This window comes from Pipistrellus kuhlii, unplaced genomic scaffold (assembly GCF_014108245.1).
Source record: "Pipistrellus kuhlii isolate mPipKuh1 unplaced genomic scaffold, mPipKuh1.p scaffold_m20_p_9, whole genome shotgun sequence".
Lineage (NCBI taxonomy): Eukaryota > Metazoa > Chordata > Mammalia > Chiroptera > Vespertilionidae > Pipistrellus > Pipistrellus kuhlii.
The window spans coordinates 389,950-406,255 of record NW_023425595.1 but is presented as its reverse complement, the minus strand read 5'-3'; the positions used below and the strand labels follow the sequence as shown (position 1 = coordinate 406,255).

The window sequence follows — 16,306 nt, the reverse complement described above, 5'->3', positions numbered from 1 at the left end:
GTTGATGAAGGGACGTTAGAAGTTTAAGTTTAAAAAATGTGGCTCTCCAAAGACATGTCCATCATTGTCCTGTTGACGTTTGGCTCTGTGAACTATTAATACTGAGTTTGCAGACCACGGCTCTAGGGAAATGACGCTCATCACGCACAGGGGCGGCAGGCTGTGACCAGACAGCACCCGCGTTATCACCGACAGGATCCTCGGCTACGGGGGCGGCAGTGAGAGCGGCCCTTTAAGAGCTCAGGGACAGTCCTGGGGCCGTGGTGTGAATGACATGTGACAGGCACCTCCACGCAGGTCCTTGTTAAAAGGAAAACTCCCAGGGGAAACAGATGTTTCCCTGTCAAGGTCTAAAGGAAGAGCCTGCTGGTCACAGTGGATCTCTTTGTCACTCCCGCTTCGATGGGCTGCTAGAAACTACTCAGGGGTGAGTGTCACCCCACACGCAGTCAGAGGCGGCCAGCCCCGTCCTGTGGGTGGGGTTTCCCCAGGTGTGAACCACGAATGTCCAGCTACTGGACGTGTCTTGGCTTCTGTAAAACTGTTGACGGAAGGAAGGCGGGATTGAACGCTTCCGCTCCACCTTCCAGTCAGACTGCTTGACAGGACAGGATGGGGGCAGATGGCAAGGATGTGGCCTAGAAAGTAACTTCTTTCCCTCCCAAGCAGAGGAGGGCCTGGTGATTTCTCTCCTGGCAAAGATTTCTCTCCTCGCCACCCTGTGGCCAGTCGGAGACCTAGGAGAGGGTGGGACAAATGGCTTCGGGGGAATTCCACGGCTCCAGAAAGGAGGGGGATAGAGCAGAGTCTGGGTAGGGCCAAACTGGGGAGAGGCCAGATTGGAGGGGAGGGGGGCCAAGGAGCAGGGCCTTGGTGGACGGGGATTGGGTAGGGACTGCCGGGGCGGGGCCTCACCATCACAGTCTGCCTCATCTGAGCGGTCCTGACAGTCAGCCTCACCGTCACAGCGCAGTCTCAGGTCCACGCACTGGCCCCGCGCGCAGGGGAACTGGGCGGCCGAGCACACCGGGCAGCCCTCCTCGTCGCTCTGGTCGTCGCACTCCGGGAAGCCGTCGCAGCGCCAGGCCGCAGGGATGCAGTCGATGTCCCCTGTTGCACAGGTGAACTGGTCCGGGGAGCACGTGGGAGGCTCTGGAGGGGTGAGGAGACAGAAAAAAAATATGCAAATTAACCCACCATATTTGTTGGGTTAATTTGCATACCAACTCCTGATTGGCTGGTGGGTGTCACAAAGGCATGGTAAATTTGCATATTTTATTTTCTTTCTTCTGTCTCACCATCACATGCAGTCCTACCCAGTGCAATTGGTCTCCATTGTGGGTGTGTCCTGGGTGCTGCCCCAGACCCCGTGTAGAAGAAGACAGGGTGATAAGTGTGAGCTAACAGACATGAACTTTCTTGGTGTGTTTTTCTTATTGTGGAGGGAAACAGGGCTGGACTGCAGGCAGATAGAGAGGAGGGGGCACTGGGAGCTTCTCAGCCCAGGGCACCCCATTTTCCAGGGCTCCCATCCCTCCTCTCCTTTGTACGGAAAAATCGCAGAAAACTAACTGGACGATGGCCAGAATTTCATCTTGGACATGTTTAACTAGAGTCCTCAATGCCCTTGGCACCTCAGGGGAAAGTATTCATTTCGCCCAGAAACAACGCATGTAAGCCTTTTGTCATTTGGTCCCATGTGCCTCCCACGTAAGGTTCTCACTGAGCTGAACAGGACCTGAGGCAGGGAAGGAGACCTGAACAAACTCAAAAAGAAGCCTGGCTATCCCCCCTAGGCCCACCCACACAGAACACGGAACACGCCTCAGGAGTCAGGGTGCAAATGGTATCTGAAAGGAGCCAGTGGCGGATGTCTGCATGCTGAGCCACCAACAAAGACCACACATAGGAGGTGGGATCCAAGGGACCCGACAGCAGCAGATGGCACGTTCTTCGCAAGCTCACGTGCAACATTTGTCAAGACACAGGCTGAACCATGAAGCACACCTGAACTAAACTAAAAAGACAGAAATCATACAATGTCTGCTCTCAGATGACAGTGGGATTAAACTGGAAATCCATAGCAGAAAGAGAGCTGGAAAATCCCCAATGATTAGGAAATTACCCACACTTCTAAATAACACATGGATCAGAGAAGAAGCCATAGGAGAAATTTAAAAATATTTTAACTGAAAATGAAAATTATGAAAATTTGTGGCTGCAGCAAAAGCAATGATTAGAGGGAAACTCATAGCCCTGAATGCATATGTTAGAAAAGAGAGGATGACAAAGAGACAGTCTGCTTTGGAGACGAAATGCCACAGAGACTATCTATACTAATAAAAGAAAAATATGCAAATTGGCCGTGCTTCTGTGACACCCACCAGCAAATCAGGGGTGAGTATGCAAATTAACCCAACAAATATGGTGGGTTAATTTACATATATAGGCATCGAGCAGCTGGGCAGGGTGGGATGGCTGCTATGAGGGGAAGGGCTGGAGGGGCAGAGGGAGCTATAGGAGCAGCACTCCAGCCAGAGCGGAGAAGACTGAAGGTGAAGGCTCCAGCCGGAGCCAAGGCCTGGGAGGGGGAGAACAGGTGCCTGCAACCAGGGGAAGAAAGGCCTATTGCACGAATCTTGGTGCAACAGGCCTCTAGTGATTTTAATAAAAGAATGCAGGGCAGTGGTTAGAGAAGTGGGTCCCAACAGAAAGTACTGAGGTCATATCTACCACCACAGGTCAGCAGGTTCTGCAGGAGCACGAGGTGGACTGGGCATGAGCACCGCGGTGTCCCGTCACCCTTGGCAATGCAGATGTGGGAGCAGCCGCCGTTGTCCCGGGCACACGGGTGGGCTGCTGCAGAGACAAAAAGGGAGGAGGTCAAGTTCTGCCTCCCGCCTCAGGACTGCAGCGCAGAGGGCGGAGGGGGTGCGGGCCAGGTGAGAACTCAGAAGAACTGGCCCTCTCGCTGGCCAGTTCCTACAGGTCCTCCCACTTAACTCCCAGTAGGTTAGGTTGTTTCCGGAGTCTGTGTCTAGTGACACTGCGTTTGGCAGATGAGGAAACGCAGGCCAGAAGCAGTTAGCAAACTTACCCAACACCACAGCCCAGCACATCTTCCCCAGCTCCCACTGTGCCTACAACGGTCATGCTACTCTGCCCACCTGTCTGTCTCCCATGGTGTAGTGGGCTGAGTGGTGCCCCCCAAAAAGGGAATGTCCACCTCCTAATACCCGGAGCCTGTGAGTAGGGCCTTATTTGGAAAAACGATCTTTGCAAATAGAATCAAGTTAAGAGTCTGGAGTTGAGGTTATTCTGAATTATCTCGGTAGACCTGAGTCTAGCGATGTGTCCTTATGAGAGACAGAGGGATGAAGGGACAGACACCGGGAGAAGGCCGTGTGATGGCAGAGGCAGAGATTTGGAGTGATGTGCCACAAGCCACCAGGAACCTGAGGGGCAGAGAACCATCCCAGGGCCTGGAGAGGGAGCTGACCCCACAGACACCCTGATCCAAATTTCTGGCCTCCAGAACTACGGGAGGCCGCCTGTCTGATGCATTAAGTCACCCGTTCTGTGGTGGTTTGTTACAGGAACTGCAGGACACAAATCCACAGGGGAGTGAGCATATTTCAATTCAACTAAAAATGCATCCACACCCAACCCAGAGGGAGAAGCCTGGGGCGGGGGGTGTGGCTGACCTCCCTCAGGTGAGAAGAAATGACAGCCCCCGCAGTCAACACACAAGAGACAGATTCCCTGTGTCAGTGGTCACACCCCGGCTCTGAGGCTCCGAGTGGGGAGTCAAGACCTCGCTCCAACCCCGGCTTTGTACTTCACACTTAACTCTAATGGACGTGGTCGCCAACTTGGAGGTGAGCGACAGACAAGCCCAGGAGCTAAATCAGGAGCTCTGGCCTCAAATCCAAGCCCCATCATGCTCATTAGCCAACTGACCAGGGGGGGATGACACCCTTTCTGAGCCCCGCTTTCCTTAGAGGCACAGAAGCACTAACTACTGTGAAATGCAGGTGAGGCAATGATGCAGTGAGCACAGGGCCTGGGATACAGGACAGACACCACGTGGCAGGGAGGGGTCCGAGGGTAGAAGCTCTAGAGTAGGGGTGTCGAACTCAATCAGAGAAGGGGCCAAAATCTAAAATCCAGCCTAAATCGCGGGCCGAATGGTTTACTGAACAGTCATAAACTGTCATTGTGATGGAAATGCAGTAGAGTGCAGTGATGACAGCGCGGTGCGGGCCACATTGCAAGGCCTGGCGGGACGGATTTGGCCCGCGGGCCTTGTGTTTGACACATGTGCTCTAGAGGGACACCTGAGCTGAGTGAAGAATTAGTGGGAGCTGTTCAGATGGAGAAGGAAAGGGAAGCAGACAGGGGGGCTCCAGGGAGCAGACACTTGGCCAGCGGGAGGATGAGGGCTGGGGGAAGGCTGGTGAGCTGGGCATCCCCCAGGGCCTTGAAGGCGAGCACCTTGAAGGCAGCCAAACCATGGGCATCACGGGACAGAGAAAGCGGGAGCCAATCGCAAGGGAGACTTAAAGCTGGGCAGAGCCGAAACCGGTTTGGCTCAGTGGATAGAGCGTCAGCCTGTGGACCGAAGGGCCTCGGGTTTGATTCCGGTCGGGGGCATGTACCCTGGTTGCGAGCACATCCCCAGTGGTGGGGTGTGCAAGAGGCAGCTGATCCATGTTTCTCTCTCATCGATGTTTCTAACTCTATATTCCTCTCTCTTCCTCTCTGTAAAAAATCAATTAAATATATTTTTTAAAATAAATAAATAAATAAAAATAAAGCTGGGTCGAATCTAACCACAGGCCCTTGAAAAGCAGAACAGATTCTCCCGCTGGAGGAAGTGGGAGATTCGGACCTGTCCTTGAGGCAGGGAGCCGGCTTGAGGGCCAGAGGGGGCCTCCCGGAGCCAAGCAGGAGAACAGGGCCTCAGCACCACCACCCTGCACAGCAGCCCAGCCTCCTCTCCCCCCAAGGGGGCCGGTGTGGGGTCCCTGTGCTGTGAGCCCCGCCCACGCTTCCCCGGCCACGCCCACACCGCCGCCCGCCCCCACGTACAGAACTCCTCCAGGCTGACGTCCTCCACGGCGTGGATGCCGGTCAGGTGGGCCACGCGGCCCTGGACGCGCGTCCTCTTGTCGCCCGTGGTCTTCTCCACGCGCTCGATCATCTGCTGCTGGCGGTCAACCCAGTAGAGGTGCCTGCCCAGCACGGTCAGGCCCACGGGCTGCACGATGTTGGCGTCCTCCAGGGTCAGCCGGTTGGCCCCTGCACGTGGGACAAGCGCCCCTGAGCGGCGGCCGACCTGGACAGTGTGGCCCACACCTGGCCTGGGAGGGCGGGTCAGCGGGTGCCTGCAGGATTGCACGCTGGGGCGGGAGCTGGGCAGATCTGAGCCCGGCCCTGGACAGCCCCTGCTCCCACCTGCGACCGCCTTGGGATCAGGGACACAGGCCCCGTCCTCAATCCCACCTCATCTTACGGAAGTAAAAACCCTCCACCGATCGACTCCCTCTTCCGCTCCAGCCCACGGGCCTCCCGGTCTGAGGCGGCCCCCCTGGGGCGTGGGCACTGGGGCAGCTCGCTCGCCCTCTCTGAGCCTCATCTCCGGCCTCTGCCCCGCAGGGATTGTGGGACTCTCGGTGGGACGCCACGAGGCGAACGTGAAGCCCCAGCACTGGGCCGGCTCACACTGGGCCTGACCGCCACGCCGCCACTGCTACCGCTGACACGGGCGGCGGGCGCTCCGGGGACGGTCGGACCTGTGGCTGCAGGGGACCCGGCCCCGGGGCCGCCCGCCCGGGGCGCGCACCTGACAGGTCACAGCTCTCGATGCGCTTCAGGTCCCCGTCCACCCAGAAGAGCTTGCCCAGCGCGTTGTCCACCACGAGGGCCACGGGGCGGATGAGGCCCGTGGTGAAGAGGACCTCCCGCTCGGTGCCGTCCAGGGCCGCGCGCTCGATCTTGGCCGTGCGGTCCTGCATGTTGGTGAAGTACAGGTACCTGGAGGGGGAGAGGGTGGGGGACAGACAGGTGCCATCGCCTCAGTCAGGATGCAGCTTCCTGTCGTGTGGGGTAGGCCCCCCTCCCACCCTGGCGTCTCCCGCTGGGACCTCAAAGTCTATCCACACGTCGCAGGTGCCTCCCCCCGTCAGAGAGCCTGTGGGCCCATGGAGGGGGGAAGAGGGGAATCAGGGGCCCTTGTGGAGGGAAACAGCTCTCAGGTGCAGCTGGGCTGGGAACAGCCGGCTTGTGAGGTAGTGAGCTCCCTATGGCAGTCACCATCTGGGACGCTGTGGGAGGGATTTTCGCACAGGGTTCGAGCTTGAGGGGGAGGGCACAAGGCCTCTGAGTGAGAGCTCACATCCTTCCTTCCTATGTCTCTCAGCAAAGCCTGCACCTCCCCACACCCCCAGGGCCTGCGTTTCTGCGGAGGCCAGGGACGAGCCAGCGTTCCCTCATCCTGCTCTGGGGTCCTGACGCACCAGGCTGTCGGGGATGGAAAACCCCTCCCGGCCCCAGCGGGGCGCAGCCCCCCACATCACGGCGTCCGCCGGCCCCTGTGGCCTCGCACCCTCGCTCGGCGTTGACAGCGATGGCCCTCGGCTTGTCCCGGTCCCCTCGGAGCACCACGCCCATGGCCTCCCCGCTCAGCCGGTGGGCGTTGATGGTGTTGGTGGCCTCGCACGTCCAGAACAGCGTCCGGCTGTACACGTCGATGCTGAGGTCGTGGGGCTGCCTGTCCGGGCTCTGGTTTGGGCTCGGGGAGGTCAGGATGAAGGGCTGTGAACAGTGAGAGAGGAGCGCCGGCTAAAGGCAGGGCCGGGGGCCGGGGCCTCGGTGTCTGAGTTCAGGCTCCGACCCTCTCCAATCGGCTCTTACCCTCTCCAATCGGCTCCGACCCTCTCAATCGGCTCTTACCCTCTCCAATCGGCTCTTACCCTCTCCAATCGGCTCGTAACCTCTCCAATCAGCTCTTACCCTCACCAATCAGTTCTTACCCTCTCCAATCGGCTCTTAACCTCTCCAATCGGCTCCGACCCTCTCCAATCGGCTCCGACCCTCTCCAATCAGCTCTTACCCCCACGGGCACCAGAGAGTGAAACCGACGCCTACAGCAGCCTCAGGAAGATCTCTCACCCACCCACCGAAGGGCCGCCTGGCGGCTGAATCCAGGATCACAGGCCCCTTCCATGACATCGCTCTGCTCTCTTGTTTTCTTAGACTCTGGCTTTTGGGTTAAGACCATCATCTCCTGCCGAAACCGGTTTGGCTTGGTGGATAGAGCGTCAGCCTGAGGACTGAAAGGTCCCAGGTTCGATTCCGGCCAAGGGCATGTACCGTGGTTGTGGGCACATCCCCAGTGGGGGGTGTGCAAGAGGCAGCTGATCAATGATTTTCTCTCATTGATGTTTCTAACTCTCTATCTCTCTTTCTTCCTCTCTGTAAAAAGTCAATAAAGAAATATATTTTAAAAACAAACAAAAAACCATCACCTCCTGCTGTTTTTTAAGCTGAGGGTGCCAAAATGAAGTGTAGAGAACAGCACTTTAACAGCACATGCACACACACACACAACCTTGGTACGTGCCCTTGACCGGAATCGAACCCGGGACCTTTGGTGTGCAGGCGGATGCTCACCACTGAGCCACCAACCACGCTGGCTTTGATTCTTTCTCAGGGCACCCCACACACCATCCACAGAAGATGTTTATCTACTTGGTTACAACTGCAACCTAGGTACGTGCCCTTGACCGGAATCGAACCCGGGACCTTTGGTGTGCAGGCGGATGCTCACCACTGAGCCACCAACCTTGCACAACCCTCTCCTCTAAGGGAGAGGCCAGGGGTTCAAGCCCAGTGAGGGTGCAGGGCCCGGGGGGAGCTCTGAGCCAGTCATCAAAAAAGCCAGCTAAGAACCACACAGTGTGAAACAATTAACTGCCCACATCCCTTCCCAGGAGACAAATTTTAATGGCTGACCAGTTTTACAAAACCTGAACCTCAATCCTATATAACAAAAGCCTAATATGCTAAGTGTCCGACCGATTTTTCAACCAGTTGCTATGATGTGCGCTGACCACCAGGAGGCAGATGCTCCAACTGGTAGGTTAGCTTGCTGCTGGGGTCCACCCATGGATCAGAACTGGGCCAGATGGGCCAGACATGCCCTGGAGCCAACCTCTGGCAGTCCCTCCCTGGCTGGCCAATCTCCCTGGCCTCTAAAATATTCCTTCTAATTAATTTCCTCTCAATGTGCACAAGTCCATGCACCGGGCCTCTAGTTTTAACATAAGTAACAATACTTTGGCTAATGCAACATGTCTAAGTAGAGTCTTATTCACCCCCTCCTCACCAGTACACACACCACCTCATGATGTCCAGGCCCTGCTGTTCACCAAAGGTGGGAGTGAGCAGGGTCCACTGACGCATGGTGGAGAGACAAACCCTGGTCCCTCCCACAATGGAATATTACTCTGGCTTAAAGAGGAGGGACATTCTAACACACGCGACAGCGCAGATAAACCCTGCGCACGTTCTGCTCAGGGAAGTAAGCCAGACACAAGAAGACACACGCTTTCCTAACGTATGATGCTCCTTACACGACGTACTTAGAACAAATTCACAGACAGAAAGTAGGACGGTGGGTGCCAGGGGCTGGCGGGAGGGCACGGGGAATTCAGGGTGTCACGGGGGCAGCATTTCAGGTGGAGAACACGAATAGCCATGGGAATGTACTTAGTGTCTCTGAATCTTACACTTAAAAACCATTAAAATGGTTATGTTATGACTTACTATAGTAAAAAATGTTTAAACGAATCGGTAAGAAAACTTAGCCAAGTAGATAAACATCTTCTGTGGATGGTGTGTGGGGTGCCCTGAGAAAGAATCAAAGCCAGCGTGGTTGGTGGCTCAGTGGTAAGCATCCGCCTGCACACCAAAGGATCATAAGGTTCGATTCACAGTCAAGGGCATGTACCTGGGTTGTAGGTTCAATCCCCAACCCCAGTTGGGGTGCATGTGGAAGGAGGCAACCAATTAATGTGTCTCTCTCACATCAATCTCTCTCTCTCTTACCCCCACCCACCTCCCCTTTCACTCCTTCTAAAAGCCAATAAAACTGAAACCGGTTTGGCTCAGTGGATAGAGCATCGGCCTGTGGACTGAAAGGTCCCGGGTTCGATTCCGGTCAAGGGCACGTACCTAGGTTGCAGGCACATCCCCGGTGGGGGGGTGCAGGAGGCAACTGGTCGATGTTTCTCTCTCATCAATGTTTCTAGCTCTCTATCCCTCTCCCTTCCTCTCTGTAAAATATCAATAAAACATATTTTAAAAATTAAAAAAATAAATAAAAAAGTAAAAGTCAATGGAAAGAATATCTGCAGGTGAAGATTAACAAACAGACAAACAAAAAAGACTCAAAGCCAGAGCCACCAGAGGGGGGAGGCTCAGCAGGAGACAAAGAAGGAACCATGTTTCCAAATTCAGTGAAAACCCAGAAGCTGCTCCTACAAGGACTTGCTCTTCACAGTCTTCCCATGCTTTTGCCCAGATTTCTAAAGAAATGTCTGGGTGAGACCCTCAGGCAATTTGCACCTTGTAACAGCGGGAAGCCACAGCCCATCCATTAACACCTCCCCATCCGCAAGGCCCAGAGCAGGATGAAAGAAACCCATTCCCACCAGGCTCAGCGCCACAGACACGGCACAAACCTCAAAGGTGCCCTGCTAACTTCGCCTGCTGGCTGGAGGAAGTCTTTGGTTGGAAGTTAGGCCCAGCCCACCCTGACAGTAACAGCATCCAGTTCAGGGGAGGGAACAGCAAAACCTACTTCACAGACATGAAAAGCATCTGAAAGTCTCCTCGGACCGTAGGCCTGCCACCACCGTGACCACAGTCTCAAGAGCTCCCCTCGGTGGCACAGGCCCCCCCCCAGACCACGGGACTGAGAAGGGGCCGCTCGGTTCTGCGGCTTTTGTAAGAGGGTCTTCGGAAACCGGCAGGACGAGCCGAACACGCGCGTGTGGTCCCAGTTCCCTGCCCCACGGAGACACTGGCTGAGGCCTGAGGCTGCAGTGAGCGTGTGCTTTCTGGACTGGGTCACCTACCTCACACCATCAGTCCTACTAAGATGTGCATTGGAATCGCGAATGTGTTCCCCCACAGGGATGCCCTGGGGGCCCTCTGAGCAGAACGTGGATTTCACATTTGCTCTCACCCGGCGGATGCACCCAGCACGGGGCGAGTAGGACAGCACGACCCCCCATCTCCCTGGGAGCCCCACATCCACACTCACTCCACCGACTCACAAAAAGCCCCGGGCGGCGACCTTCCGACGCCCAAATCCTCAGCCAACGTCAGGCCTCTGTGTGGCACTTCTGTCCTGAGCCATTTAAGCCTGTACGACTCTCCAGTGTGGAGCCTGTCTTTTATAGGTGACGGAGTTTTGAGTAATGTGCGCCAGCCGCCTTTCCCCAGGGCCCTGAGGTGCTTGGCAAGCGTGGTGATTTTCAGAACGCACAGGCTGCGTTATGGCAGAACTGACTACACGATTCCTATGAAATAAGAACAACGCCAGGATAGGCAATACCACCCACCCTGTCCAAAACCACTGTGGCAAGAAGAAATATCCCATGGGGGTTGGACACTCCCCTCCCCCAGGGATTTCAAAAACCATGAGATTCATGCCACAACCAGTTTGGCTCAGTGGATAGAGCGTCGGCCTGTGGACCGAAGGGTCTCAGGTTCGATTCTGGTCAAGGGCATGTACCTTGGTTGCGGGCACATCCCCAGTAGGGGGTGTGCAAGAGGCAGCTGATCGATGACTCTCTCTCATGGATGTTTCTAACTCTCTATCCCTCTCTCCTCTGTAAAAAATCAATAAGATACATTTTTTTTAAAAAAAACTGTAAGATCCAGTTCCTACCCATGATCCGTCTCAGAGTTTCATACCCAATCATGGCAGAGTCGGAGCTCACATAACTGTTTACCCAACGCTGTGCGTGGCGGGCACCCCCACTGCTGAGAGGAGTGGGCGGAGCCCAGCGATCCCCGGGGTGAGGTCTTCCCGGACGCGCCCTCCTGCCTCCCACAGAGACACGTGCCTGGGTGCCATCGTCCCGGGCTCGCTTGATGTTCTGGCGTCCGTCCACCCAGTAGATGAGCTTGTCCAGCGGGTCGTAGTCGACGGCCTTGACGTTCCTCAGCCCGTGCAGCGGCAGGATGAGGTCCGGGCTGTGCTGGTCGTCCGGGATCATGCGGCTGATGGCGTTCTTCTGGCTGAACAGCAAGAAGGTGCTGGGCGCTGCGGGGAGGCAAACAGAGGGGGGCTGCAGGTCAGCATCCGGGAGCCGCAGGGAGGGCGGACCTGCGTGTGGAGCCCCCAGGGGACATGGGGCCAGGCCAGAAGGACAGAAACCCCCTTCCTGGGGTGGACCGCAGGGAAGTTACCCTCCAGGTTACATGTCTCGGTTTCCGTTTTTTATGCATGCACGTCATTGTAAAAACAGATACCAATTCATCTTTAAGTGACCAAGACTCAAGGCGGCAGGAAGGCAGCGAGGAACAAGGGCAAGTGTCCGTCAAGCTCGGGTGACGTGCCTCCACGTGCCCAGGGAACGGCTGAGGGGCACACGGAGTGAACAGTGACAGCAGGAGGGCACGCTGCCCGGGGTGCCGGTGAGCAAAGCTGCCCAGCTGCAGGAGCTGCATCGCTCGGAACGTGCAGGAGGCCACCGGTCACAGCCGCCGTCAGACAGGACCGTCCTCTGCCCAGGTCTGCCGGCCACAGGCGCCCCCTCTGGGTGCTGGGTTACCGGCACCTCTGCTTCAAGGTTATGGCCCCCAGGGGGCAGGGACCACCGGCCCAACGGGAGCCCAGGAGGGGGGGTCCCAGCTCAGGGCCCTCATCTGCACGAGGGGGTGAGGAAAGCCAGGCCTCCTGGTGCCGAGGGCTGTGTGGCCGAGGGCCAGGCAGGGGCAACAGCCCTCTGCACGCTGCCCGGTGCCGCACACCGGCTGAGGCATGACGGCTCTGATGCTACAGGGGAAAGTCGCCCTCAGGCTCCCTGAAGCTCACTTCCTTATCACCGACAAAGAGAACTTTTTAAAAGGCCTGCATGATTCAGAGCGTCCGTGTGAGGATCACACGTGTGGACGTGAGGCCACGTGGCCAGGGGTCAAGAGCAGGGACCTGCCCGCATTCAAACCGGGCTCAGACCGCGCCCGCTGTGCGCCCTGCATCTCTGCGCCAGGCTCCTTGCCTGTGAGTGAGAGGAGGACGGTGACACGTCGCCCCCCGCAGGCCTGAGCGTTAAACAAGAGCCACAGGAAGGACCCAGCGAGGGCCTGCCTCCCTGAGTGCGTGCTCTCTCCCAGGGACCTCGATTCCCTGTGGGATGTGCCAGCTCGGGGCTTGGCCCAGCGACTGCGTCCTCCCCGAGCCCAGGCCGCCCGGTAACACTGTGCAGCACGTGCACCAAGACCCCCCCTTTCCCTCCCGGCCCCAGAGCCAGCCTGGCTGGCGCCGCGGGGGGGGGGGGGGGGGGGGGCGGCACTCACGGCTGCAGTTGCGGCTGCTGGGGTCCAGGGTGTAGTGGGAGGCACAGCTGCAGCGGTGGCCGCCGGGCACGGCCAGGCACAGCTGCCCACACTGGCCGTTGCCGTGCGCGCAGTCGTTGAGGCCGTCCTGGCGGGAGGAGTGGAACACCAGGATGTCCATGACGAAGTCCAGGTGGCCCTGGATGAGGGTGCGGTTCCGGCCGCTGGTCTTGTCGGCCCGCTCGATGCTGTGCAGGTTCCAGTCCGTCCAGTAGATGTAGTCGCTGTACTGGGTCAGGCCGAAGGGGTGCGGGAGGTCGTCGGCGATCACGGTCCGCTCCTGGCCTGCGTGGGACGCACGGGCGGGCGTCAGCGGCGGCGCAGCCCGCCCGGCACCGCCTGGCAGCCCACCCTGCAGCCGGAGAGCACGACCTCTTTGGAAAACGGACAGGACGGACTGACGTCGGAGGTGCCAGACCGGGGACCGGGAGACACGCCCGCACACGGCGTGCGCCTGCACCATGCGCACAGGCGCGTGGGTGGCAGCCACGGGCTGGAGACCAGCCACACGCTCACCAACAGCAGGATGGAGGAAAGTTCCCTCATCGGTAACGGGTGCGGCCACGCCCACCCCGGCGACAGCAGCAGAGAGGAGGGAGGAAGCCAGTCTTGCCGCTGCCCCGCGCAGCCCCGGGACCCCACGGAGCTGGCAGGACCACGCCCTCCAACGGGACAGGGCCCAGAGTCACGTGTTCTGGGTGCAGACCCTGCCCCTACTGCTGGGTAATTGGGAATGATGCTTTTTTTTTTTTTTTTTTTTTTTACCTAATCCCAGGGTGCTGGGGGTGGCTTGTGAGTGGTCCTAGAACAAGACTTAGCACGTAGTAGGTGCTCAAGGTGAAGACTGAGTGCGTAGCCCTGGCATCCGAGCGGCCCTCTGTGACCTGAGCCAAGCCCTGTGCCCTCCCTGGGCCTGTTTCCCCATCAGTGAAAACCTAGGCCACGTGGTGCTGTGTCAAATCAGGGTGCTGGCCCAGGGCTCAGCCGGAGCCAGGAACTGTGGTCACGGGCCTGTCGACAGGCCCACGGCACAGTGCGGAAAGGGACACCCTCAAGAGAGGGGACGCTGCCCTAACCAGTTTGGCTCAGTGGATAGAGCGTCGGCCTGCGGACTCAAGGGTCCCAGGTTCCATTCCGGTTAAGGGAATGTTCCTTGGTTGCAGGCACATATCCAGTGGGGGGTGTGCAGGAGGCAGCTGGAGATGTTTCTAACTCTCTCATCGATGTTTCTAACTCTCTATCCCTCTCCCTTCCTCTCTTTAAAAAAAAAAAAAATCAATAAAAATACATATTTAAAAAAATAAAAAGAGGGGGGACACTGGATGAACACTTGGGGTGTGCCCACACCTCCTGGGGGGCCCGGGAACTCGAAGGCCAAAGGGCACGGTGCAGGGGGAGCTGCGAGGTGACGGATGCTCCAGCCAAGGACACCCACCCCCCGGGGACCCTGGCCCTCACCCAGCATGTTGGAGGACTCGATCATGTTGGTGTCCAGGTCAGTCCAGTAGAGACGCTGGTCCTCGTAGTCGATGGTGAGGTCGTTGGCCCGGCCCACCTTGTCCACCAGCGTCATGCAGTTGGTCCCGTCCATGAAGGCCCGCACGATCCTGGGCTTGCCGCCCCACTCGGTCCAGTAGATGTAGCTGGAGGCACGGGGAGAGGCAGGTCGGTCTCAGAGGCGCCCACACGCTCGGCCGCCACGTCTCCTGAGCTCGGTCCTGCCCGGCCCAGAGGGAGCCACTTCCACAGCATCCCTCCGGGAAGCAGGGAGGAGGCCAGACCCCCGAGCCCCCACCGCCCGCCGTCCTGCGGGGCTGGCACCGTGCCACCTCCTGCCGCCTGGATGCCCGCAGCAGCTCACCTGCAGGGGCAGCGTGACCACCCCGTTCACAGGCACAAACGGGCACAGACGAGGGGGCCGTGTAACGGGACCATCAGGCGGGAGCGCCTTTGTCAAGGACAGATGCTAACTGACCCGGACGGGATGCTGGGTGGCGGGGGAGCCAGGACGGACACGGGCCGAGCAGGATGTGAGGGCAGGACGCAGGGCCAGGATGCAGGCGTGGCAGGGCCAGGAAGCACACGGCTCTGCCGCCACCCGGCAGCTCCCCGAAGAGAAGCCCCCATCCTCATCCCAGAACCACACACGTGGGGCTTGCCCTTCGGCTAAAACCTGGGCCTCCCTGTTCTGCCGTCCCTAAGGGGCATGCGGCAGGCCGGAATCGGGGTGCTCCCTACGCATGGCTGGTGCCTTAAGGGACCAGCACTGTGCCAGCTGCTCAGAACAGGGATCTCGGTGAGAGGGAGACGCCCCCTCCACCACACCCCAGGCCCGATGTCCCGGGCCAGAGCCCAGGCCTCCCACACAAAGCACGGTGTTAACCCCTGGCTAAGGGGAATCCGAGGGCTCAAAGCCAGCTCCCAGAAGGCGGAGGCTGGTGACACGGGGCGAGGAGAAGAACAGCACATCCTGGTCCGGCCCCGCTGTGACTGGCTGTGTGGCCTTGGGAAGGCACTCAGCTTCTCTGAGCCTCAGTTACAAACCTCCTCCCCCCCCCAGGCCTCCCTAGTCGCCGCAGTGACACAACCCACAGGAAAACGCCCCGTGCAGCCGAAACCAGTTTGGCTCAGTGAATAGAGCGGCGGCCTGCGGACTGAAGGGTCCCAGGTTCGATTCCGGTCAAGGGCATGTACCTTGGTTGCGGACATGTCCCCGGTGGGGGGTGTGCAGGAAGCAGCTGATTGGTGTTTCTTTCTCTCTCACCGATGTTTTTAGCTTTCTATCCCTCTTTCTACCTCTTGTGAAAACTCAATAAAATATATTAAAAAAAAGAAAGGAAGGAAGGAAGGAAGGAAGGAAGGAAGGAAGGAAGGAAGGAAGAAAACGTCCTGTGCAGTGCCTGGGACAGTGGCTGTCGCTCCTCTCTCGGCTCTGGGCCTCAGTTTCCCCGTGAAACGAACCACGTGACCTTCGAAGGTGCAGCCAGCCCCGGCCACCTCCACGCAGGCAGCGGCCAGCGCCGCTCCGATCACAGAGCCCGCCGGGCAGCCAGGCCTCGGCCTCGGCTGGTCCCCGTGCCGGCTGACAGAGGTGGGAGGGGGACGGGGACACACGTGCCGACACAAACGGTGCTTACCCCTTGGTGGGGTCCAGGGCCAGCGAGCGCGGGTTGTCCAGGTCCCTCCACACGAGGACCTGCCGGAACTGCCCGTCCAGCCGCGCCACCTCGATCCTGTTGGTCCCGGTGTCCGCCCAGTACAGGTTCTTGCCCATCCAGTCGACGGCCATGCCTTCCGGGTAGTCGAGGCCGAACTCGATCACGTGCTCCACCGAGCTCCCGTTCAGGAAGGCGCGGCTGATGGTCTGGGGGGGAAGGGGGAAAGGGGGGCAGAGGCCACGGTTAGGAGCCAGCGTCCCGGCAGACATTTAACTACGAGCTGCTCCGCCCCCTGGAGCAGCTGCCTGCCGCATCGGTGACCAGATCACCAACCTGCGAGAGTTCCAAAATAAACTGGTCAACTACGAACACTTTAGAAAAAATAGTTAGCTATTCTTACATGGAATATTAGAGGCCCAGTGCACGAATTCATGCATGGGTGGGGTCCAGTCAGTCCGCCCCCAATGAGGCCCATTGGGGCCAGGCCGGCCAGGGACAGGGAAGGACCGCAGGCG

The 16,306-nt window shown here is 58.4% G+C and overlaps 1 protein-coding gene across 3 annotated transcripts in view; it reads right to left on the bottom strand.

The window, feature by feature from the left end:
• The window catches only part of LRP5 (LDL receptor related protein 5), a 72,238-nt gene that overhangs the window by 8,163 nt on the left and 47,769 nt on the right, over nucleotides 1-16,306 (bottom strand). For 2 of the 3 annotated variants that reach the window (XM_036426275.2, XM_045578116.1), the window contains exons 10-18: nucleotides 15,771-15,997; nucleotides 14,092-14,276; nucleotides 12,595-12,918; nucleotides 11,139-11,338; nucleotides 6,608-6,816; nucleotides 5,846-6,036; nucleotides 5,092-5,301; nucleotides 2,734-2,859; nucleotides 916-1,152 (exon numbers count right to left, since the gene is read on the bottom strand). In XM_036426275.2, the coding sequence (XP_036282168.1) occupies nucleotides 916-1,152; nucleotides 2,734-2,859; nucleotides 5,092-5,301; nucleotides 5,846-6,036; nucleotides 6,608-6,816; nucleotides 11,139-11,338; nucleotides 12,595-12,918; nucleotides 14,092-14,276; nucleotides 15,771-15,997 (1,909 nt within the window). The remainder of the gene's footprint in view (nucleotides 1-915; nucleotides 1,153-2,733; nucleotides 2,860-5,091; nucleotides 5,302-5,845; nucleotides 6,037-6,607; nucleotides 6,817-11,138; nucleotides 11,339-12,594; nucleotides 12,919-14,091; nucleotides 14,277-15,770; nucleotides 15,998-16,306) is intronic. The other variant, XM_036426276.2, reaches the window with a different exon arrangement.